General features: G+C 38.0%; 1 protein-coding gene across 2 annotated transcripts; it reads left to right on the forward strand.

Moving 5' to 3' along the window:
• The first annotated feature begins 183 nt into the window (after positions 1-183).
• LOC115976981 (dnaJ homolog subfamily C GRV2) lies at positions 184-22,773 on the forward strand. 2 transcript variants are annotated; one of them, XM_031098583.1, is made up of 22 exons: positions 184-1,145; positions 2,098-2,331; positions 2,532-2,619; positions 2,716-2,924; positions 5,094-5,195; positions 5,274-5,336; positions 5,641-7,881; positions 8,489-8,851; positions 9,968-10,108; positions 10,670-11,062; positions 11,169-11,663; positions 12,060-12,283; positions 12,375-12,719; positions 14,682-14,976; positions 15,629-16,141; positions 16,566-16,911; positions 16,997-17,340; positions 17,418-17,882; positions 18,412-18,536; positions 19,536-19,659; positions 21,490-21,558; positions 22,259-22,773. In XM_031098583.1, the coding sequence occupies exons 1-22, from the start codon at positions 726-728 to the stop codon at positions 22,460-22,462; spliced, it is 7,803 nt and encodes a 2,600-aa protein (XP_030954443.1). In that variant the 5' UTR covers positions 184-725; the 3' UTR covers positions 22,463-22,773. The 2 variants fall into 2 exon arrangements, with proteins under 2 accessions (XP_030954443.1, XP_030954444.1); XM_031098584.1 differs by lacking the exons at positions 184-1,145; positions 2,098-2,331; positions 2,532-2,619; positions 2,716-2,924; positions 5,094-5,195 and having other exon boundaries at positions 5,290-5,340.
• Positions 22,774-23,636: the final 863 nt, after the last annotated feature.

Below are 23,636 nucleotides of genomic sequence, written 5' to 3' on the forward strand. Positions count from 1 at the left end.
TAAGTCTGGTTTGGTATCACGCGCGAAAGCGATCGGACTGGATTCGGTTTGCAGTGCCTGGTCCATGGGCCCAGTATGACCCGTTCCATTCTAGCGACGCTATAGAGTTTAGATGGTTCAGATCTTGCTTAACCCGTAAGTAGCCACATCATCAGTTATAAGTCACCCGCAGGTGATGATATCCTCACAGAATTGTTTTGGCCCAACCGAAAATTGCTTTGAGCATTTGACAGTATGGTACCTCACAGCGAAGCCTCCTAGCTGTTCACTCTCTCACTCTCTCTCTAGTCTCTAAATTGCCAATTCTCAATTCGATCTCTCTTTCTCTCTCTCTATCTCCGATTCAATTCGAACACATTTCGCGATCTTATCTATTTTTATCAGTTCCCAAATCAAAATCACAGATTCAAAAAGCATTTTTCAAAAGCACACTTTTCCTTTTCCTCTTATAAATTAGATGAAGAACTTTAGGTCTAATTAGGTTGTGATTCTGCGAATCGAAGATTGGATAAATTCGTAAATAAAGATCAGAACTGGGGGCGAATCAGTCTGGGCCTCACCGAAGCCCGGCGGGGTCGGCATCCGGTGCGGGACTCTGGTTCTTTCTCCGTTCTCAACATGCGCCACATCACCACTCCCTTGCCTACCTCGATTCCCTGAGCCGCCCCGCACCCAATCACCCCCAACCACCACCGCCGCCGCCGCCTCGGCGAAAAGCCACCACCATGGACTCCTCCGTCCACAGTTCCCATTCTGCCCCTACCCTCGTCGAAGAGCCCGAGTACTTAGCGCGCTACCTCGTCATCAAACACTCCTGGCGCGGCCGTTACAAGCGTATACTGTGCATTTCCAGCGTCTCTATAATCACCTTGGACCCCAACACTCTCTCTGTCACCAACTCCTACGACGTCGCTTCCGATTTCGAGGCCGCCGCGCCGATTATCGGCCGTGATGACAATTCGAACGAGTTTAATTTGAGTGTGAGGACCGACGGGCGTGGTAAATTCAAGGGGATGAAGTTCTCGTCAAGGTATAGGGCTAGTATTTTGACCGAATTGCATAGAATTCGGTGGAATAGGTTGAGTGCAGTGGCCGAGTTTCCGGTTCTACATCTCCGGCGCCGGACCTCAGAGTGGGCCCCTTTTGTAAGTTGCTGCTTTACTTCTCTCCCTTTTAATTGTGCGTGCATTGTGCAATGTGGTTATTTACTGTGTTAACTGTTTAAAGTTGATTGTAAAATTCAAGTTTGTTCGGATTTTAGTGTGGTTTTAGGTTTATTTTTGATTTTATGGTATCGTGAAGGTTCGGTTATACGAGGCATTTGTAGTGTGAATCAAATGTTAAGAGTTGTTGAGACTGTGTGAAGGCACAAAAAAGTGTGTCTTGCTGCTTTAGTAGACAGCAAATTTGATATAAGCGTAGAAATGAAAAATTTTGTAACCAATTGTGAGTAGTGCTTGTTAGTTAGGATAGAAACTTAGGTGCTAATAGACATGAAAGTAACTAATCGAAAAGGAAAAAAAAAAAAAAAAGACATGAAAGTAACTTCACCAAGTATTTTGTACTAATTTTGGAATGGTTAAGACTATATGAAAGACAAAGATATGTTCAACTACATATTGCGGAGTAATCCATATGCATGATTACTTTTATTTATTTATTTTTTAAGTAATAAACTTGTTTGTTAACTCTACTATCCAGCGAGTAAGTTTAAGTTGGAAAGACAATTACTAAAAGGATATAGTTTGCTTGACAAGAGCTTGATTACTATTTTTCTTCCAATTTAGCTGTGACCCAATAAAATCTCTGCAACATTCATGGTTGAAGGCCATTGATACAAATAGGTTAAACTTGGCAGCCAATTTGATACATCTGGGCTTTTGCTGAAGTGAATGTATGTAGCACAGAGGTCTTGGATTTCTTCTAATATATTTTTTTTAAACTTTTATGATTGGTTGTTAAATCATAGGGGCACTAGTTACAATAACCAAGCTTATTGAAATTGGTATGACTATATATACAATGTACCTCACTATTCTTAAATTGTACTTTTCAAACTACTAAACCTTTTGTATTTACAACTGGTGACTTATACAGAAACTGAAAGTTACATATGTTGGTGTTGAACTTATCGACTTAAAATCTGGAGACCTTCGCTGGTGCTTGGATTTTAGAGATATGAATTCCCCTGCCATTATTCTCCTCTCCGATGCGTATGGGAAGAAAAATGTTGAATATGGAGGTTTTGTTCTTTGCCCTTTATATGGAAGAAAATCTAAAGCTTTCCAGGCTGCCTCGGGGACCACGACTTCTTCTATCATCTCAAATTTGGTATGGCTGGCGTCTAAAACAGTTATATATATGTGTGTAATTTACTGACATTTTGCCCAAGGTTTCCTTTTACCTCTGAAGTGCCCCCTATGCAAATAACTCAGACTTTACTTGAATGCTTTGTTTATCCCTTTTGGATTGAGTTGATGCACTGGGAAATATTTTGCATCAAGACTTATATAGTTGTACCTTTTTGGCAGACTAAAACTGCAAAATCAATGGTTGGCTTGTCACTATCCGTGGATAGTTCTCAATCCCTCAATGTGGCAGAGTATTTGAAGAGAAGGGGTAGTGCATTAGTTCCTGCTCTTTTTAGCCATAGTCATTTTCTTTTGTGTTTCAGCTTTTGATCCTTCTTAGTTTTTGGAAACTTGTCAAATACAGCAAAAGAGGCAGTAGGAGCAGAAGAAACCCCTTGTGGCGGTTGGTCTGTGACAAGGTTGCGGTCTGGTGCCCATGGAACTCTTAATGTTCCTGGATTGAGTTTGGGAGTTGGACCAAAGGGAGGACTTGGGGAGCATGGTGATGCTGTATCTCGTCAACTTATTCTTACAAAGGTTTCACTTGTTGAGAGGCGGCCAGAGAACTATGAAGTAAGCTGACCAAATTTTAGTTTTTTGAATTTTATATTTTGAGCTTTTGGTAGATGTTAGAGTTGGAGTAATTACTCCTTGTGTTAGGCTTGACGTCATAGACTTTTGGCCATGTTTTCAAAATTAAGGGAATGAGCTGTTAGTTCTTTACCCTCTTCACAATGATTGCTCAATCAATGCATTTATAAATAAGTGGTTCTTATTATGGATTTTTATTTTTTGATCAATGAATTTGTAACATGTTTTGTCTAAATTCTTTTATTTTTATTTTAATAATTGAAATATTGAAGAAACTGAAAAAATTACAAAAGATAAAGGAAATAGCTTAAGTATATAGGCTATATACTCTACTTATCACGGCTATATACACAACTGTCCCCCCCAAAGAAATCAAGCATACAATGAATACATAAAGTCTATAAGATTAGAGGGTTTACACTTATCTCCCCTTCTTTTTATTTGTAAGTTTTGGCCCTAAGGGTAGAGGAAATGGGAGATTTGATGTAGTGACCTCTGTTTCATGAGGCTCTCCAATTGATTGCGTAACCCCTTAAGGTTTGGGTCTAAACTTATTGAATGGCATCTAGTGAAATTAAGGATCTAACATACATTCACTTAATTCTCTCAACTGAAAGCTCACGCACGTCAAAAATTGTAACAGGATTCTCTTCATTTCACTTTAAATGGAGAGAGTTCGTTCACAAATAAGATTTTATTTTGTGGATATGACAGTGTACAGAGTGCAACATCATTTAAAATTTTAATTGATGTGGCATTGGATACACCTTTAGATTTGTAATATTTAATCTGAACCATGAAATAAATCCATTTTAAATGGAGAGGATCACAATACTCAAAAAAGTCATCCTATATCTTTCCTTCCATAATTGCCACAAGCCACATAACACATGAGAGCCCTACATTGCAGGCTCCATATCTGAATGAATTAGGTCAATTTGTCCAACATTGAAGTAACATATACAGTGATTTAGGCATCACCCATCTAACCCCAAACAACAAAAAGACAAAGTATAGAACTCCGCAGCAATCGGGGAATGTGGCAAATGATCCATGTTCTCACCACTTCATTTACACATACAACACCATTCCATAATGGTCATCATTCGTTTAATAAAATCATCTACTATTAAGTGTTTTCACAGAGATGTAGTCCATATAGAAAATGCATCCCTTATATAACTGTCACCAAACCTCTTCACATATGATCGTTCTCTTAAGTTAAACCTTAACCATTTCCCCAAGAACGAATTGTTAAAAGTACTACATAACTCTTTGATACCTAGGCCTTGTATGTGAAGTGGTGAACACAAAATCTTCCACTCCACTAGATGAAGTTTCGTCTCCTACACAATACCTCCCCTAAATTCTTAATTATTGTCATGATCATTTTGAAGAAAATTAATATCCTATTTATAAAAAAAGAAAAAAAATCAGTTTTTTTTATAGGTAAAAATAATTTTATTGAAACAAGACTACGTCATGAAAATAGACATGAAATAGCCTAAAGAATTATATTTGGAAAATATCTACGTATGGATTGACTCTATGAAAGAGTGAACTTACTGTTTGTGAGACCCGATACAAAAGACCTCTCATAAAGAGAACTAATGAAAATAAAGAGAATTAATGAAGGATGTTTTTAATTGAGTTGACGTACACTCCACATCTGCAAAAGTACAACGATTTTTTTTCCCCTCCATATAATCCACAAAACATAAAGGAGTAAGGTTCTAGATATCTGAATTAGTTCCCATACTCGGCCGCTCACATAATAAATCAAGAACCTACTTTGGTAATACACACTGAACCCCAAACATCCTAAATATCAAACTCCACAACTCAAAGGCCACACTACAATGAATCAAGAGGTGGTCCCACTACAACGGCACATATAACATCAACTCACTATTGAGTAGCCCTTCTTGATGAGGTTCTCACATCATATGGCAAAGCATTGCAGATTTTTATACAAATCTTATAATTCTGATTAAGAGAAAAGCACATGCAAGTAGAAGAATGATCACATGCATTTAAAAATGGGAATAATGTTCATGTATTTAACACTCTTTTCGGATTATATTTACGTAGTTTGGTGTGTGTTTATTGGAGTAATATGAAATGTTGAGAATCATCACTAGATGTGTGCAGGCTGTTAGCGTTCGTCCTTTATCTGCAGTAAGCTCTCTAGTTCGATTTGCCGAGGAGCCCCAGATGTTTGCAATTGAATTTAATGATGGATGCCCGATCCATGTGAGCATTTATTAGCTTCACTCTTAATTATTGTTTCACTTAGGGGTAATTTTCTGATGTCTATGGCATGAATTGTAGGTTTATGCAAGCACGTCTCGAGATAGCTTACTTGCAGCAGTTCGGGATGTGTTGCAAACAGAAGTAGGTAGATGTGTTCTCTATTGGATGGTGAAATGATTTTATTTTAGATTTTGTAATATGAAGCTTTAAATCCTTATATTTTATTTTAGATGTGCTCTCTTGGATGGTATTTCCAATGGAGACACCAGGGTTCAAATCCCCCACCCCATAGTAACTATTAAATTATATAAAAAAAATCCTTATATTTTTTACCATGATTCTAATTAATTGCAACTAGATGATTTTTTTTTTTTCCCTTATGAATAATTGCAGCTAAAATTTTATTTTCATGTGGTGTGGTTGACCCTTGAACTAAATTGTGTAGGGTCAGTGCCCAGTGCCCATATTACCGAGGCTGACTATGCCTGGTCATCGCATTGATCCGCCTTGCGGAAGAGTTCGTATACAATTTGGACAACAAAGCCCAGGCACTGATATGGAAAGCGCTTCCATGCATTTGAAACACTTAGCAACAACTGCAAAAGATGCTGTTGCTGAAGGCGGTTCTATTCCTGGATCAAGAGCTAAGCTTTGGCGTAGAATAAGGGAGTTCAATGCATGTATACCATATAGTGGACTTCCACCTAACATTGAAGTACCTGAAGTGACTTTGATGGCCTTAATTACAATGCTTCCAGCTACTCCAAATCTTCCTCCAGAGGCTCCTCCCTTACCGCCCCCTTCACCTAAAGCAGCTGCAACAGTAATTGGCTTTGTTGGATGTTTACGTAGATTGCTGGCATCAAGAAGTGCAGCGTCTCATGTGATGTCATTTCCTGCAGCTGTTGGAAGAATAATGGGTTTACTCAGAAACGGTTCAGAGGGTGTAGCTGCTGAAGCTGCAGGCCTTGTTGCAGTACTTATTGGTGGTGGTCCTGGGGATTCAAACATATTAACAGATTCTAAAGGAGAGCAGCATGCTACAATTATGCACACTAAGTCAGTACTGTTTGCTCATCATGGTTATGTTATTATTCTTGTCAACAGGCTGAAGCCTATGTCTGTATCACCTTTATTGTCAATGACTGTTGTTGAAGTTCTTGAAGCTATGATATGCGAACCACATAGCGAAACTACTCAATTAACAGTTTTTGTTGAACTATTACGCCAAGTAGCTGGATTGAAGCGTCGTTTGTTTGCACTGTTTGGACATCCTGCTGAAAGTGTTAGGGAAGCTGTAGCTGTGATTATGCGTACAATTGCAGAGGAAGATGCAATTGCTGCAGAGTCCATGCGTGATGCTGCTTTGCGTGATGGTGCGTTGCTGAGGCATTTATTGCATGCATTTTTCCTTCCAGCTGGTGAGAGGCGAGAGGTTAGTCGACAACTTGTTGCTCTCTGGGCAGATTCCTACCAGCCAGCTCTAGATTTACTGTCCAGAGTTCTGCCCCCTGGGCTTGTTGCTTATTTGCATACGCGTTCTGATGGAATTGCTACTGAAGATATCAATCAAGAAGGATCACTAACCAGTGGAAGAAAGAGACGTTTACTTCAACAGAGGAAAGGTCGTATAGGAAGAGGACTTGCACCTCAAGAACAGCCCTCACCTTCTGTCAATACTTTTGAAGTTGGTGATTTGGTGAGGCAGACAGTTGCTGGTGCATTTAAAGGGTCAGATGGCTACCAAAAATCTGCTCTAGATTCAAATCTTGGACAGACTACAACCGATCAGTCTTCCATTGCTCCCACTGATGATAACTCGAGTGGTGAAACTCCGTTTCCCAGTGTTCCACAAAACGATCAGTCAGCTGTTGCTGGTTCAGCTGATGCTCCATCAGTGAGTCTTCATGAGGCATCAGAACCAAATGGTTCAAATATGGTTGATTCTGATGCCAGCATAGCTGGTTTACAAAACACAGGCCTTCCAGCTCCTGCTCAGGTTGTTGTGGAGAACACACCTGTGGGCTCTGGAAGGCTACTTTGCAATTGGCCTGAATTTTGGAGAGCTTTCAGTCTCGACCATAATCGTGCAGATTTGATCTGGAATGAGCGTACCAGGCAAGAATTACGAGAAGCTTTGCAGGCTGAGGTTCATAAACTAGATGTTGAGAAGGAGCGCACTGAAGATATTGTTCCAGGAGGCACCGCGGTAGAGATTATGACTGGGCAAGATAGTGTGCCACAAATATCTTGGAACTACTCTGAGTTCTCAGTTAGTTATCCTAGCTTGTCCAAGGAAGTTTGCGTGGGTCAATATTATCTGCGTTTGCTGCTTGAGAGTGGCAGCAGTGGCAGGGCTCAGGATTTTCCACTGCGTGATCCAGTTGCTTTCTTTAGAGCACTCTATCATCGGTTCTTATGTGATGCTGACATAGGGCTTACAGTAGATGGTACAGTTCCTGATGAAATGGGTGCATCTGATGATTGGTGTGATTTGGGAAGATTAGATGGTTTTGGAGGAGGAGGAGGTTCTTCAGTTAGAGAGCTTTGTGCAAGGGCAATGGCAATTGTGTATGAGCAGCATTATAAAACGATAGGCCCTTTTGAGGGAACTGCTCACATCACAGTTCTCTTGGATAGAACAGATGATAGAGCTTTGAGGCACCGTCTTCTTCTCCTTTTGAAGGTATCTTCAGATTGTTTCCTGTGATTTTATATTTTCAATTTTTCTCTTCATGAGTGAGTTGACTTGATGCCTACTTGCTACTCTGTTGGGCATACTGGTGTGAGTGATATATGTTATCTTTTGTTTCTTTCTGCTGAAATTATTCTTGACTCTGTTCCTTTATAATTTGCATTACAACCTTTTGTTGACTAGGATTTGCTTGTGCAAATTGAAGTTATTGATCATGTTTCAGATTGATTGCTCTTCTCTCTCATGTTAATGTGTGTTGTAGTGGAATGATCACCATTTACTAGGAATTCAACAATGAACTCATTTTTATAGTGTTAACTGATAACCCTTAGAGACATTCTCATTGTCCTTATAACATTGTTGAGGTCTATTTTTGCTGTCTTTAACCCTGTTCTACCATTTTGCTAGTTGCCAGAGATGAAACTCTGAATGTTCTGCATTGGAAATCAGTGTTTTCTGATTTTGATTATCTGAAACCAACCTGGTACATGGAAAGGGCCTGAGATCTAGGCAAAGCCTGAATTGAAGTTTGCGTTTGTCATCATGATTTTAACGTAGTATGATGAGGTAACAATTACTCTATTGTATGTATGTGCAGGCTTTGATGAAGGTTCTATCAAATGTGGAGGCTTGTGTTTTGGTTGGAGGGTGTGTTTTAGCTGTGGATCTTCTGACAGTGGTTTATGAGGCTTCAGAAAGGACTTCTATCCCGTTGCAGTCAAATTTGATTGCTGCTACTGCTTTCATGGAGCCACTTAAGGAGTGGTTGTTTTTTGACAAGGATGGTGCACAAGTTGGACCCGTGGAGAAAGATGCTATTAGGAGGTTCTGGTCAAAAAAAGCCATTGATTGGACGACAAGGTGCTGGGCTTCTGGGATGCTAGACTGGAAGAGATTGCGTGATATCCGTGAGCTTCGTTGGGCGCTAGCTATTAGGGTTCCAGTTCTCACTCCTACTCAGGTATTATCCTATCACACATGGACATAATGCTGATCTGTTTTTTGGTTGCTAGTGTCCTTGATGTTTCAGGAAACTTTCCCAAGTTGTTTGACTGTACTTGCAGTTCTATCTCATTTAATTGATTTTAGCTTAATACTAATTATGTTGTATCTATTGGTTGTTATTTGATTTGTTTCTTACTGTCCAACTTTGAAGTATTCTTCAATCCTTTGTACAATTGATTGTCCTTAGTCTTTTGGAACCTGTAAACTCTACTTGATTATTTGTTTTGTTATCAATTTTTGAATTTGCTGCAAGTAAATCAGTGCTGCTCTTGTCTAGAGCATTTTGCCCTTAATGGAATCAAGCCTGCAGTGCTGAAGTGTCATACTTAACTTATAATTGAAGTACTGTATAAAGGGGGTGCTGGAGAAATTGCATATCATTGATTTTACTTGTTTATATTTCTTGAAATCAGTACTCTCTCAAAATATTTTTCGGTGTGGGAAAGGGGCCATTATTTACACTCTGTTTGTTTTATTGGAGAGCCTTATGTGAAGATAGTTTTCCATATTATTCGGTGTTTGGTAGCATATATAAAAAAAATAGGTCAAAGAAAAACTATCTTTAGTTAGTAGAAAACCTTATTAAAAATATGACTTATTTTTCAGAGGTGGTTTTTGACGAAATTTTTTCAAAAAACAACTCTTATCTCACCAAAAAATGTTATCAAGCTGATTTTCAAGGTCGCTATGAAACACAGGTAAACAAGATAGTTTTCCAGAAAATGCTTTTTTAAGAATGACTCATTTTCCATAAAACTTTAACGTTGAAACAAACGGAGTGCAATGGTAAAAGTCTTGAATTATCAACTGTAGTATTTGGGTTAAATTCTTGACAGCAGCCACTTCTTGTAAATATGCTGAAGTTTGGACTGTATCTAATCTCCTCCCAGAAGTTGCGTAGGCTCTTACATGGGCTGGTGGCCATTTTTATTTTCAATGTGCAAAAGACTCGTATGTTGCGGATTTTCATATAGAATATTTGCAATTGGTAGCTATACAATTGTATTTCTGGTTCTTCTACCATCTTAGAAATTGTGTCTGTAACTTTTTCCTTGTCTTATTTCATTTTCAGGTAGGAGAGGCAGCATTGTCCATATTACATAGCATGGTATCTGCTCATTCAGATCTAGATGATGCTGGAGAGATAGTTACCCCAACTCCTAGAGTAAAACGGATCTTGTCCAGTCCACGCTGTCTTCCACATATTGCACAGGTATAAAATTCAGTTTGTAATGCTAAATGAGTCCTGGGTGGCAGCCTGATTGTTTCCTTGGACTTGGAATGATTGTCCGTATGTGAGAGAGAGAAAGAGAGTCACTACTCCTAGAGTAAAATGAATCTTCTCTTATCCACTTTGCCTTCAGATTTTACACCGGTGAATTTTGATTCTTTTTAAAAAATAAAAATAAATGCTAAATGAGTCCTAGGTTGTAGTATAATGGTCCCTTTGGACCTGGAATAATTGTCAGTGTGTGTGTGTGTGATGATCTCTTTTTAATTGTTTTTACTTAATGAGACCTAGGTGGCATTCTGATGCTCTTTTTGGACCTGGAAAAATTATGTGTTTATGTCAAGTGTGTCTTTATTGTGAAACCTATGGTTCCTAGTTTTCAACTGTGTCTACATTATAAAATCTTGATTCGTAGTTATTAATTGAACATGTGTGGATAATTAGGTGTTTGTTTTTGGAGGTGCTTGCCTCTTAATTACTTATGAAACCTGGATGGTTGTATAGCACTCATTATCCTCGATTCTGTTTGCCAAATTAATTTAGGCTATGCTTTCTGGGGAACCAAGTATTGTAGAGGGTGCTGCTGCTTTGCTGAAAGCTGTTGTTACCAGAAATCCCAAGGCTATGATACGTCTATACAGCACAGGCACATTTTATTTTGCCCTGGCATACCCTGGATCTAATCTCCTTTCAATTGCGCAACTTTTCTCAGTGACCCATGTCCATCAAGCCTTTCATGGTGGGGAAGAAGCTGCTCTTTCCTCATCATTGCCTCTGGCAAAACGTAGTGTATTGGGTGGACTTCTTCCTGAATCCTTGCTGTATGTCCTGGACCGTAGTGGTCCAGCTGCCTTTGCTGCTGCAATGGTTTCTGATTCTGATACTCCTGAGATTATATGGACACACAAAATGCGAGCAGAAAATTTGATTCGCCAGGTATTCCAAACCTTCAAGTGGGGTGCATGCATTATGTGTTTCATTTGCTTAAGGAAATTTTATCTTTAAACTACAACTGAATCTATGCTTCATTCCTTTTCACCAGGTTTTGCAGCATCTTGGAGATTTTCCTCAGAAGTTGTCACAGCATTGCCACTCTTTGTATGAGTATGCTCCTATGCCACCAGTGACATACCCAGAGCTAAGAGACGAAATGTGGTGTCACCGTTATTACCTTAGGAATTTATGTGATGAGATTCGGTTTCGAGATTGGCCAATTGTTGAACATGTTGAATTTCTTCAGTCATTACTGGCAATGTGGCGTGAAGAGTTGACACGAAGGCCCATGGATCTTTCTGAAGAAGAAGCTTGCAAAATTTTAGAGATATCTCTGGAAGATGTGTCAAGTGATGATGCCAATAAGAAGCGTACTTTTGAGGGGGTTGAGGAGATATCTAGCATATCCAAGCAGATTGAGAACATTGATGAAGAAAAACTCAAGAGACAATATAGGAAACTTGCAATGAAATACCATCCAGACAAAAATCCTGAAGGACGTGAGAAGTTTCTTGCTGTACAGAAAGCTTATGAGCGCTTGCAGGTACACTTGGTCTAGATGTAGTAATATCAATCTTAAAATGATCGAAATCATGAAAATGCCCATGATTATCTATAAAAGTTCAGTGATATTCCCATGGCCATTGGTACTTTTAGATAATGGAAGTTATATAAGAGGCCAGTTATTTCATAATATGGGTCTGACAACATAAATCTGCACATAACTGTATCTGGTACCTTGAGTCCTTAATTTGACAACATTTATCTTCCAACAAAGATCAAGAGTTCTACTTAATATCGTTTTGAAGTCTTCTCAATGTTGAAAGATTTGAATCATCAATATTCATTTATCAAAAAAGAAAGATTTGAATCATCAATGTTCAACTTCGTCTCACTGTTTTAAGTTTGCTAAGCCTTTACTCAATATGACTGTTTGTAGGCCACCATGCAAGGGTTGCAAGGTCCTCAACCTTGGAGGTTGTTACTTCTACTGAAAGGACAGTGTATATTATACCGACGATATGGATATCTACTGGAGCCATTTAAATATGCTGGCTATCCCATGTTACTCAATGCAGTTACCGTGGACCAAGATGATAACAATTTTCTTTCTTCTGATAGGGCACCCCTCCTTGTTGCCGCATCAGAGCTTATTTGGCTGACGTAAATCCCAATATTCAATTTAATGATTTCAGTATAATAATTGAACTTCAACATGCACATGTTTGATTACTCATGATTTTCTCATGTTTAGGTGTGCATCATCTTCATTGAATGGTGAAGAACTTGTGAGGGATGGTGGGATACAACTTCTTGCAGTTCTTCTTTCCCGTTGCATGTGTGTAGTTCAGCCATCTACTCCTGCAAGTGAACCATCGGCCATTATTGTTACAAACATTATGCGAACCTTTTCTGTTTTGAGTCAATTTCAGAGTGCCAGGGATGAGATGCTTGAATTTTCTGGACTAGTTGAGGACATTGTTCACGGCACTGAACTTGAGCTTGTGCCTGCAGCTGTTGATTCTGCCCTCCAGACAATTGCCCATGTTTCTGTGTCCTCTGAATTGCAGAATGCCTTACTAAATGCTGGGGTTTTATGGTAAGTCAGCTTACGTTATGTTTGTAAACCCATTGACCAGAAATTACTCTTAGGGTTAATAATATCATTTGCCCTAACATACATTTTATTTACAGTTTTGAGAATAATGATAGCTTGACCAATTTACCCTTTCAACTAATACAATATTACTCGTAAAACTCCCCCTTAAGTTGGTTTATAATTATATATTTATAGTCCCAAACTTGTTACATAACAAATCTAGTTGAGCCTTGCACAATGCTTTTGTGAACACCTCAGCAACATGGGCCCTTGTAGAGATATATTGGGTAGCAATCACACCCCTCTACACTCTTTATCAGACAAGATAACAATTTACCTCTATATGTTAAGTTTGCTCGTGGAACACTGGGTTGCACTCAATATGAATTGATACTACCATGTAAATCCATTGACCAAAAATATCTCTTAGGGTTAATGAATGAATATCATTAGCTCTAATATATATATATATATATATATATAGTTTTGAGAATAATGAAACTATGGTATGGAAATTACAAGGGAATGTCGTCTTTTTTGTCTGTTCTTATTATGAGGCTATTTGTGGTGCATCAACAAACTCTTTCCCCTAGAAAAGCATTTGGTGTTCTAAGGTCTTGTTCTTTGTTTGGACAGCTACCTGGGGGAAGATCCTTACATGTGATAATAATATTAAGCAGGGTCTTACCTTTGTTGGGTGGTGTTCTATGTGCTGGTTTAGTGGGGAGACAGTAGATCACTTGTTGATCCATTGTGAGGTTGCTTTTGTGAAATGAGTTTGGTTGCTAGATTGTTTGGGATCCATTGGGTGCTACCAGGGAGGGTAGATGATCTTTTATCTAGGTGGAGAAATTGGTTTGGGAAGCACTATTTGGCAATTTGGAAGTTTACACAGTTATGTCTGATGTAGCTATTGTGGAAGGAGCGCAATAATCAGGTCTTTGAGGATAAAGTCAATTCAAAGAACCAACTCAAAGACTTGCTACTTCTATCTTTGTTTGATTGGTCTCGTGTGTGGGGTTTCACAAATAGTACCTCTTTTCTAGATTTCAAAGAATCACTCTTTTTGGGCATAATTTTGTATTTCTTTTAAGTTATAGAGTGCTTATCATCGTGAGCCGGTCGTAACCTTTTTCATTAATAAATTATTTTACTAATAAAAAAATAATGATACCACGACCGATTTACCCTTACAACTAATAATATTACATATAACCATATTTTTCAACATATCTATCTGCCACATTGCTTAATCCCACCCTTTTTGTTAGTCCAAAGGGGTAGCACAATCAGCTTGGGACCATGCCTTCATGAAGTGAAGTCACTAATTAGAATCTCCCCCTCCCTCTCCCCTTGGGGCCAAAACTCTCTTATCAAAAAATTTCCACCCTTGAGTTGGCTGCTTTATTGCTTTGCTACTAAATTTTATGGCATATCTAGATAAGGTGTCTTCTTACTTAATGGGGAAAGGAAAAAAAATTAGATATACTTGAAAAAAAAAAAAAAAAACAATTTACATAGTTTTTGGCATTGATGAAATAATGGTTAAGTCATTAAATACATCATGTTCTACTAGCTTAAGCTTTTGGGACTAGTGGTAATTTATCATTGTATCAAAGTAGGTGGTCCTAAGTTTGAACCCTATCCCCACTCTACCTCTCATTTAAAAAGCTATAAATTTCAAATGTTGGTCCCCATATATTAAGAGTGAGTTTGGGTCACACATAGAAGTGTGAGAATAATGGTTAAGCAGTTTCAAAATTTCCTATTAGTTTAAGCTTTTACTGTAATTTATTAGAATCCTGTTCATTCCATCCCTTTTTGGCTGTGGGTATAATCAATGGTTTATATTGTGAAAAGATTTTTTTATTTTCTATTTTTTTTGGGGTCATTAAGTATATGAGTTTTTCTTGTTGAAACTTGAATATAATTGTCATAATACTTATAATTTGGTTGAATTAGGTACCTTTTGCCACTTCTGCTTCAGTATGATTCAACTGCAGAGGAATCTGATGCGACTGAGTCACATGGGGTTGGTGCTAGCGTGCAGATTGCAAAAAATTTGCATGCTGTGCGAGCTTCTCAAGCCCTATCAAGGCTTAGTGGTTTATGTGCTGATGATAATTCAACACCTTACAATAAGGGGGCAGCTGTTGCCCTCAGAGCTTTGCTAACTCCTAAACTTTCCAGTATGTTAAAAGATCAACTGCCAAAAGACCTACTGTCTAGATTAAATTCAAACTTGGAGACACCAGAGGTAAATTCTTTGAATTTTTCTGTTTCACCTGTTTATTAGAACAAATGTTTAAGTGTGGGCTTTTGATGCTGATGAATGATAGGCTAAACATTCATCTGCGTTTTAGACAAATACTAAACTTGTAATTTTTTTTTGTGACGTCATGAATAAAATAATTAAAGTTCAAATAAATGCCTTCGCCTGGTAACTAGTTTAATATAGAGAAACCAGAGTAAGAGCTCAGATGACAGGTTTTGATAAATAAAAATAAAATAAAATAAAATGGTGATGATGAACCAGCAAACCTCTTGCACAGAGGTTGCAATGCCAAAGGCATATCCTTATGGTCTTGTATTCCTTTTTTGGGGTCTGACTATTTTCTTGAGCCTTCAAGCCTGTCCTCTTTAGACTGTGTAACTAATTGTGGGTTTCAATGAGACAATCTTGCAAAAAGTTGCAGTTCAATATTTGTGGAATAGAAAATGGAGGGTTCAGAAGGCTCATAGAAAATCAAGGGATCCAAAGGCTTGTATGCTCTATTTGCATGTGGAGTTATTTAATCAATGGCTTTTTTTATCATTAATTATTGTCTTCCTTAGGCATTTTGTTGCTAGTGTGATTCTTAATTTGTTTTGATTATATTGTTCACAACACTAACTGCTTGTGGTTTTAGATTATCTGGAACTCTTTGACCAGAGCAGAACTACTGAAATATGTGGATCAGCAACGAGAAAGCCAGGGTCCTGATGGTTCTTATGACCTAAAAGATTCACAGGTCTTTGTGTATGAAGCGCTATCTAAAGAACTTTTTGTTGGCAATGTTTACTTGAGGGTCTACAATGATCAGCCAGACTTTGAGATCAGTGAACCAGAAGCATTTTGTGTTGCTCTGATTGAGTTTATATCACATCAAGTGCATAACAGGTGTGCTACAAGTTTTGGTTCTCAAGATGAAGTTAATGACAGTGGCTCATCCCCTGAAGCATCTAAGCATCCAAATGAGACGGCTCATGTATCAGTTAATGAACAGCATGAAACATCTGAGAACCAAAGTGAAGTGGCTGCTGCATCGCTTGATGAACAGAAAATTTCTGATGATTCTTTGGAAGTATCTGATGGACAAGTGGCAAACAAGGAAAAATTTGATGTGTTTAAGAACCTTCAATCTGGATTGATCTCACTTAAGGTGCATATCTCATTAATTTTTTTTTTTTTTTTTTTTTTTTTTGGGTGGCTAAATAAAACTGGGGAGGGGGGAGGGGGAACCAGCCAACACAACCTTACCTAGGTGTGGCCAATAGTCGCTTCCTACAGTGCTTGAGGGGCCTAGACTGGCCGACAAGGTGTGGGATCCAAGTGGGTAATCCACAGGTGCCCTTCAAGTGGGATGAGCCATAGCCTAACCTCAACCCCACTCAGGGATCCAGTGGTTTCAGGCAATGGGAAGCAATAGTCCCTGATCTGAATCAACATCATATTTTCACCCCTGTGGGTTTGAACTCAGGACCTACCCATACTAAGGCTAACCTCAGGGTCACACCCCTTGCCTGGGTGGTTTGCCATATTGAGTTGTTATTCAGGTGGTGTCTGACCCATTCTTATACTTGCAGAACTTACTGACAAACAATCCTGGTTTGGCGTCAATATTTTCTACTAAAGACAAGCTGTTGCCTCTTTTTGAATGCTTTTCCGTGCCCGTTGCATCAGAAAGCAACATTCCTCAACTTTGCCTTAGCGTACTATCACTCTTGACTGCATACGCTCCCTGCTTGGAGGCTATGGTTGCAGATGGATCTAGTCTTCTTCTTTTACTACAAATGCTTCACTCTGCACCAAACTGTCGGGAAGGGGCTCTTCATGTTCTTTATTCCTTGGCAAGCACACCAGAACTTGCTTGGGCTGCTGCCAAGCACGGTGGAGTGGTCTATATTCTTGAACTTCTTTTGCCCTCGCAGGGTAATGAATTTTCCTTTGTCCTTTTTTGCACCTCTTAAATCTATTAAGATTATAAATTATTAATAAGAACAACTATGATGTGCAGAAGAGATTCCCTTACAGCAAAGAGCAGCGGCAGCCTCTTTGTTGGGGAAACTTGTTGGGCAGCCAATGCATGGGCCTAGAGTTGCAATAACATTGGCAAGATTCCTTCCAGATGGTCTAGTATCAGCTATTAGGGATGGTCCAGGTGAGGCTGTTGTAGCTGCCCTTGAAATGACTACAGAGACACCTGAACTTGTATGGACACCAGCAATGGCAGCTTCTTTGTCTGCACAAATTGCAACTATGGCATCAGACCTTTACCGTGAACAGATAAAAGGTCGTGTTGTTGATTGGGATGTACCTGAGCAGGCATCTGGGCAGCAGGAAATGAGAGATGAGCCACAGGTATCACCTTATATTTGCTATGATTAGCCATATAGTTTTCATACTATTGAATGAACTAAAAGTTCATGTTCATCCAGGTTGGTGGAATCTATGTCAGGCTGTTCTTAAAAGATCCCAAATTTCCCCTAAGAAATCCAAAAAGATTCTTGGAAGGACTGCTAGATCAGTATTTGTCATCCATTGCTGCCACACATTATGACACACAACCTTTTGACCCTGAGCTTCCTTTGCTTCTTTCGGCTGCTTTGGTTTCATTGTTGCGGGTGCACCCTGCCCTTGCAGATCATGTTGGATATCTTGGATATGTGCCCAAACTTGTAGCTGCTGTCGCTTATGAGGCAAGACGAGAAACAATGGCATCGGAGGAGGTGAATAATGGCAACTACGCAGATAAAAAATATGAATCTGATGATGGGTCAGCACAGCCCTCACAAACTCCACAAGAACGTGTTCGTCTTAGTTGTTTACGTGTACTACATCAACTTGCAGCTAGTACTACTTGTGCTGAGGCCATGGCAGCAACTAGTGTTGGAACTCCCCAGGTACTCGTCGATCTATCTGTTTTTCTACCTTTAAAATGGTTGTCTTGTGGATTCTATTAACTTGGTTTTGTGACAACCATAGCTGCTCAGGTTTAAAGGGATGGACATCTAAACAAGTCTGCAAAAAGGCATTTGGAATGTTGTTTTCTAAGAATAAATTATTTTAAACTGCAAATCCTCATCCTGGTCTTGTCAATTGTACAGTATTGGACTTTTTTCTTCCACCTCTTTTCTTTTTCTTTTTTTAGATAGAATTTTGTTTAGGTTTTAATTGCATTGGGAAATTTCAAATTTTAGGAAATTTTAAAGTTTTATTAGATAGTAAATGATCTGTTTTTCATTTTATAGATAGTATGACTACCTTGTTGATTCTGATTTTTGTTCACGAGTTGATTAGTTTCTGGATTGTGGTGAAAGGGTCCTCTATCAGATTGGTTTGAAACACAATATTGTTGGTGATGTATTGTACTCTGCATTTGTTCCTTAATCTTTATCCCTGGTTTACTCCTGTTTATCTTGTTGTTCCCAGGTTGTTCCTCTTCTAATGAAAGCCATAGGATGGCAAGGCGGAAGCATACTAGCTCTTGAGACACTAAAACGTGTTGTCGTTGCCGGAAACCGAGCTAGGGATGCTCTCGTTGCACAAGGTCTTAAGTGAGTAAATTCCATTGTCTGTTTCCATTAATTACTCCATAGGTTTGCTTCAGTTTTCAATTGTGGTGTGGTCTGTACATCGCAGATCGTTATTTGTTTTAAGATATGCTAAAACATGCGCTCACATGCTAGAAGAGTTACATGTGTATGTGTAGTATATCAATTATATTTATAATCATATAGAGAGTGCTCATGAATTCTGTTCATTCTACTAAAAGGCATTATGCGTTTTTCGAAATTTTATCTTACTATTAAACTTGATATAACTACTCAAAATTTTAATGATTCTAGAGTCCATTTGTGAACTCATTTATTTTAAGCTAATAATAAATAAATAAATACATAAATTGCATATGTTGTTGATATGGTTGAATGAGAATACATTGGCTGACACTGATCATAGTTTCCCTTTTATCAAAAATATTATCAGGAAACAAGGAATGAATAAGAGAAATAGTAAAATTTCCCTAATTTACTATACTATTTACTAATATGGCTTACAAGCTAATTTATTTCTCGATAGCTGAGTAGGTGACCAACACTGTTTGGTATGATATAATTATTGGTTGTGAGACTTCCATTGACCTAAAACTAAATTATATCATGTACAAATGTTATATAAATAAATGTGATGCCAATGTAACCGGGTCAGGCTTTACCTGTGCCAACTTAAAGATAATGTCATTGCCCTCTGACTAATTTTTCCTACTACAGTGGACACTCTTACTGCAATTGTACTTATCTTTCTGGCTGTAATATTCATCATACATTAATTTAGCCTTTTTGAGGCAAACCTTCTCAAAGGATTTTCAATCTCTTGTGGTAATATGTACATTTATGGGTGCCCCAGATGCTTAATCAGTCTGCATGTGGATATCAAATATTTTTGGTTGGTTCCCTGTGTGTGAACGGACATAGAAAGAGTTTGTGATGTGTTTCCTATATCAAATTCACACTCTCTGTGCTTTCTGATATTGGAACTAATTGTGAATAATGCAGGGTTGGTCTTGTTGAAGTGCTTCTTGGCCTTCTTGATTGGAGGGCTGGAGGAAGGAATGGACTTTGCTCTCAGATGAAGTGGAATGAATCTGAAGCATCTATTGGCAGAGTGCTTGCAGTTGAGGTTAGAATTTTTATCATTGTAGATATTTTTTGAGTTTTGTTTTTATTTGGGCTTTGTCAATTTTATGAAGTTTTGCACAACTCTCTACCTAGTGTAAAACCATTCTTAAATTTTTACTATACCACTGGCCTTCATAGCCTATGTTACCTCTCCTAAATTAGAGTGAGGTTTTGGGTTGCACAACTCTCTACCTAGTATTCCAATATAATGTTGTTAGTTGACAAGAAAAAAAGAGAGGTTATTATGATGTCATTGCTTCTGTTCTAGTGTCATTGCCCATTCTAGTTCCTCTTATCCATTTAAGGCTGTAATTGATCCTTGCCTTTTAGATATACCTAAGACTTGATAAACTTTTCTGTTACATGCATTTAAAATTTGGTTGTATACTTACCAGCATTGGTAAAAGTGTGGGGCACACTTAAAAGGGCAAAGGCCCCCCAGAGCTGAGGTGGAAAGCACAAGTGTGCGCTTGATTTAAGTGAAGGACACATTTAAAAAAAAAAAAAAAAAATTTGTAAATAATTATTAATGGGAAATACGACAATCAAGTGATCAAATAATTATATAAATTGAAATATAAAATTTTATATAATTCTCTTGTGCTTAAAAAATATGTGCAACCATTAATTTATTTACTTAATGCGTATAGGTCTATATGAATTAATTAATATAAGTCTAAATGCCATGTTCTACATCAACTGGTAAAGTAAATAAACAATTGCCACAAATAAAAAATATCATTTTTTTTTTTTTTCATGAATGAACTAGGAGTTCCAGGATATAGCAGTTTTGGTACCAAGCAGAAAATCCAAGAGGGGAAGTGGGGGATAAAAATTAAGAGGCATGGGTTGTGCACTGTGCTTGTGGGTTACTGTTTCAGGAAGAAAAATCAAGAAGTAAAGAAAACTGAAAACCTAAGAGAATAAGAAGAAGAATTAGGGGGTGGGAGTATCAGGACAACTTACAGGATGAAACCCCAAAAGAGATAAGTGGGGTTTGGGTGTTGGTGGGTTTCAGGATGTCACAGTAAAATAGTAGAGAGCGAGAGAAAGACATACCTGGTAAAGGACTGTGGGTAGAGTGACTCTGGTTTCCAACTGGGGTCTTCTAGAATTTGTAAAGGGAGGGAGTAGGCTTAAGTGTGTAACAGCATACCATGCATTGACTTTAATATAAAAAAGCTCCAGAAAGGCTTCTTTGAATCTGCCTCGCTTTAAAGGCAAAAACACTGGGGCCATGGCACTTTGTGCATAAGCGTGCTTTGACATCCTCACTATAAAAAAATAGTTGAGTTGCATACCATGTAGTTGGTGAGACAGTATTGCTGGCTATTCACAAGTCACACACCTTTGGATTTGATTTTATTTTCCTGTTCTTCTGAAACATTCTAAGAAAGATTATTAACTTATATTATCTTTGGAACATTCTTTGTTTTTTTAAACTACATCTGCTTATTTGGTACTGGTTAGGAATTGTTAACATGTTTTATGCATTTTCCATCTTATCATGTGCTTGCAAAGACGAAACATGTGAGTCATTTTTGTTAATTTGCTCTGAATTAGAGAGAGCTTTGGGTATCCTGAAGGATCTCTCTCATCTTTTTGTGAGGATTGTTCACATAACCAGAAGAGAAAGTTTTTCAGACTTTTTTGAATTTATTCAAATGCTTTCTAACTCATGGAAATCCTTTTTGTTTTTCTGTTTTTCCCTTCTTTTTCTTCTCTCTGGGGGCGAAATTGGCTCAAGATGCATGGTTTACACCTGCAAAGCTAAATTTGTGCCATTTATTTTGGTGGCTTAAAACTATCTGGTTTGAATGTGTTCATACAGGTTTTGCATGCATTCGCCACGGAAGGGGCCCATTGTACCAAAGTGCGTGACATATTGGATGCATCTGATGTAAGCCTTTACACACCTTTTTATTTTCCAAATCTTTATGTTTGTGGTGTAATTTGTTTGCGGGTTAGTATCTTTTAACTATATTGTGCAACCCATAAACTTGATTTTCTGGAGAAAGTTCTTGAATTGTGCCTCCTGAACTGTTCTCTGATACCCTGATATCTTACACTTCGTCTTGCTTATTAACAGAAAACAAACATATTTTGTGATGAGATTCTATTGCATTTTATTTCAACTGTATAAACCTTAAAAGAGTGTTTAGACAAACCTGACTACCTCAGGCCTCAAGGTCGTCCTTGTAGGACAAATAATTGTCCTTTTCTGTTGTTGTACTTGCCTGCTAATGCTGGGTTACTAAAAGAAGCTTTTTTTGGAAAAATAAGTAATATAAATTTATTGAGAAAGAGGAGATACCTTATGCACACAGGATATGTACACACAGTATTCCTAGAAATTACAAGCTCTAATCATTACAAAAAAAGAAAAAAAAAGAAAAAAAAAAAAAGAGTGAATTAATAAAATAGTAGTTAATAACTGAGAAGTTTTTTTAACTCATATCAAAACCCATAGCAGTATTTTGCATTATATATAATTTAATCTCTACAGAAGCTTTAGGAATGACTGATTGGAAGAGTGGTTAGTTTGCAAATTTAATAATTAGATTGTCATTCATTTGATGGTCATGCTGCCAATTTTGCAGGTTTGGAGTGCTTATAAAGATCAGAAACATGATCTTTTCCTGCCTTCAAATGCCCAATCTGCTGCTGCAGGGGTGGCTGGTCTAATTGAGAACTCATCATCCAGGCTCACTTATGCCCTTCCAGCTCCCCAACCACATTCCGCTCCATCAAGACCTGCTTCAACACCATACGACTCAAATGGGAATCAGGATCACCCATCATAGTACAAAAATCTGAAGACAGACAGCCTTGATCATGAAGCATATTGAACCTCACAATTTACTCATTGTATAGCACACTGTACAGTTTAATCTTTTTTGTTTTTTGGCCTACTAATCTTTCTCAGGGTAGATAATCAGAGGCAGTGTGTGCAATTTTCTAAGTGAAAAGTGGAAGGGGTTAATCTATTTGTTTTCCCGTGTAAAGAGGACCTGATACCTTCTGTATATCGAGTTGGTTTACTGCCCAATTTGTTATTTATAGATGAGAGGGGATTTTGTGTGAAATTTATAAATGCAAATTTTCTTTAAATTTTTTTTCTACTTAATCAATATTATGCCCCTTTTCATATTTCTACCCATTGAGACGTTTAAGAGTGGTTACAAATAATTAAAATTGGAAAGAGAGAATGTTGCATGCTTCTAGCAATTTACATGAAAGTAGAATGGAGAAATATGAATTCCTCTGCTTTGGATGAGTAATAGGATTCTATTCAAATTCATGGAAGAATCCACCATAAATATATATATTGATAATGTGCGTAGTAGGGTTAGGAATATCATTTGCCAGAAGCTAAGTTTTGATATCAAAACTATAGTGGGTTAGGAGTTTTGTGTCATGGGAGTACAGAATTGCCTCTCTTTTTCAACATGATAGTCTAGGCCAACATCTGGATTGAGCGTAAAATGTTTTCAAGGGCACTAAGAATTTGGTGTTCCAAATCTCTGCATGACAATCCTAGTTTTAGTTTAGTGCTGGAAATGGACAAATCCTCAACTGGTTGCTTTGTTCCACGTACCTGATATCAAATGGTTGCTTCCCAAACATGATCGGCTTCAGAAATCGAAGTGTTAAGGCTCCATTATGTGGTATCAAAGCTTCAGTTATATCAGAAGGGCCCTCTCGAAATCTAGTCCCCTAGATAGAATTTTCTTACCCTACACTGCAATAGTGACAATTACTGGTGGTGCATTAGATATAAGTTATGGGAATTCCCTTGGGATTGGCAAGCTTGAGAAATTTAACTTGAATTCTTTGGAAAATGGAATTCCATTTCTCAAGGCATCCCTGCAAGTAAATTCAGCTATTGCCCTCCCCCTATCCATATATTGCATTGAATGTTGGCTTAACCATGACTTAGGCCTGAACAATGCCATTAACTATTGGGAAGTGTTAGCT

This window comes from Quercus lobata, chromosome 2 (assembly GCF_001633185.2).
Source record: "Quercus lobata isolate SW786 chromosome 2, ValleyOak3.0 Primary Assembly, whole genome shotgun sequence".
NCBI classification, from domain to species: Eukaryota; Viridiplantae; Streptophyta; class Magnoliopsida; order Fagales; family Fagaceae; genus Quercus; species Quercus lobata.

Coding starts and splice junctions, on each gene's coding strand:
- LOC115976981 (XM_031098583.1), top strand. CDS start 726: ATGGACTCCTCCGTCCACAGTTCCCATTCTGCCCCTACCCTCGTCGAA. Junction 5,337..5,640: donor GGGATGTGTTGCAAACAGAA/GTAGGTAGATGT, acceptor TAAATTGTGTAG/GGTCAGTGCCCAGTGCCCAT. Junction 11,664..12,059: donor AAGCTTATGAGCGCTTGCAG/GTACACTTGGTC, acceptor GACTGTTTGTAG/GCCACCATGCAAGGGTTGCA.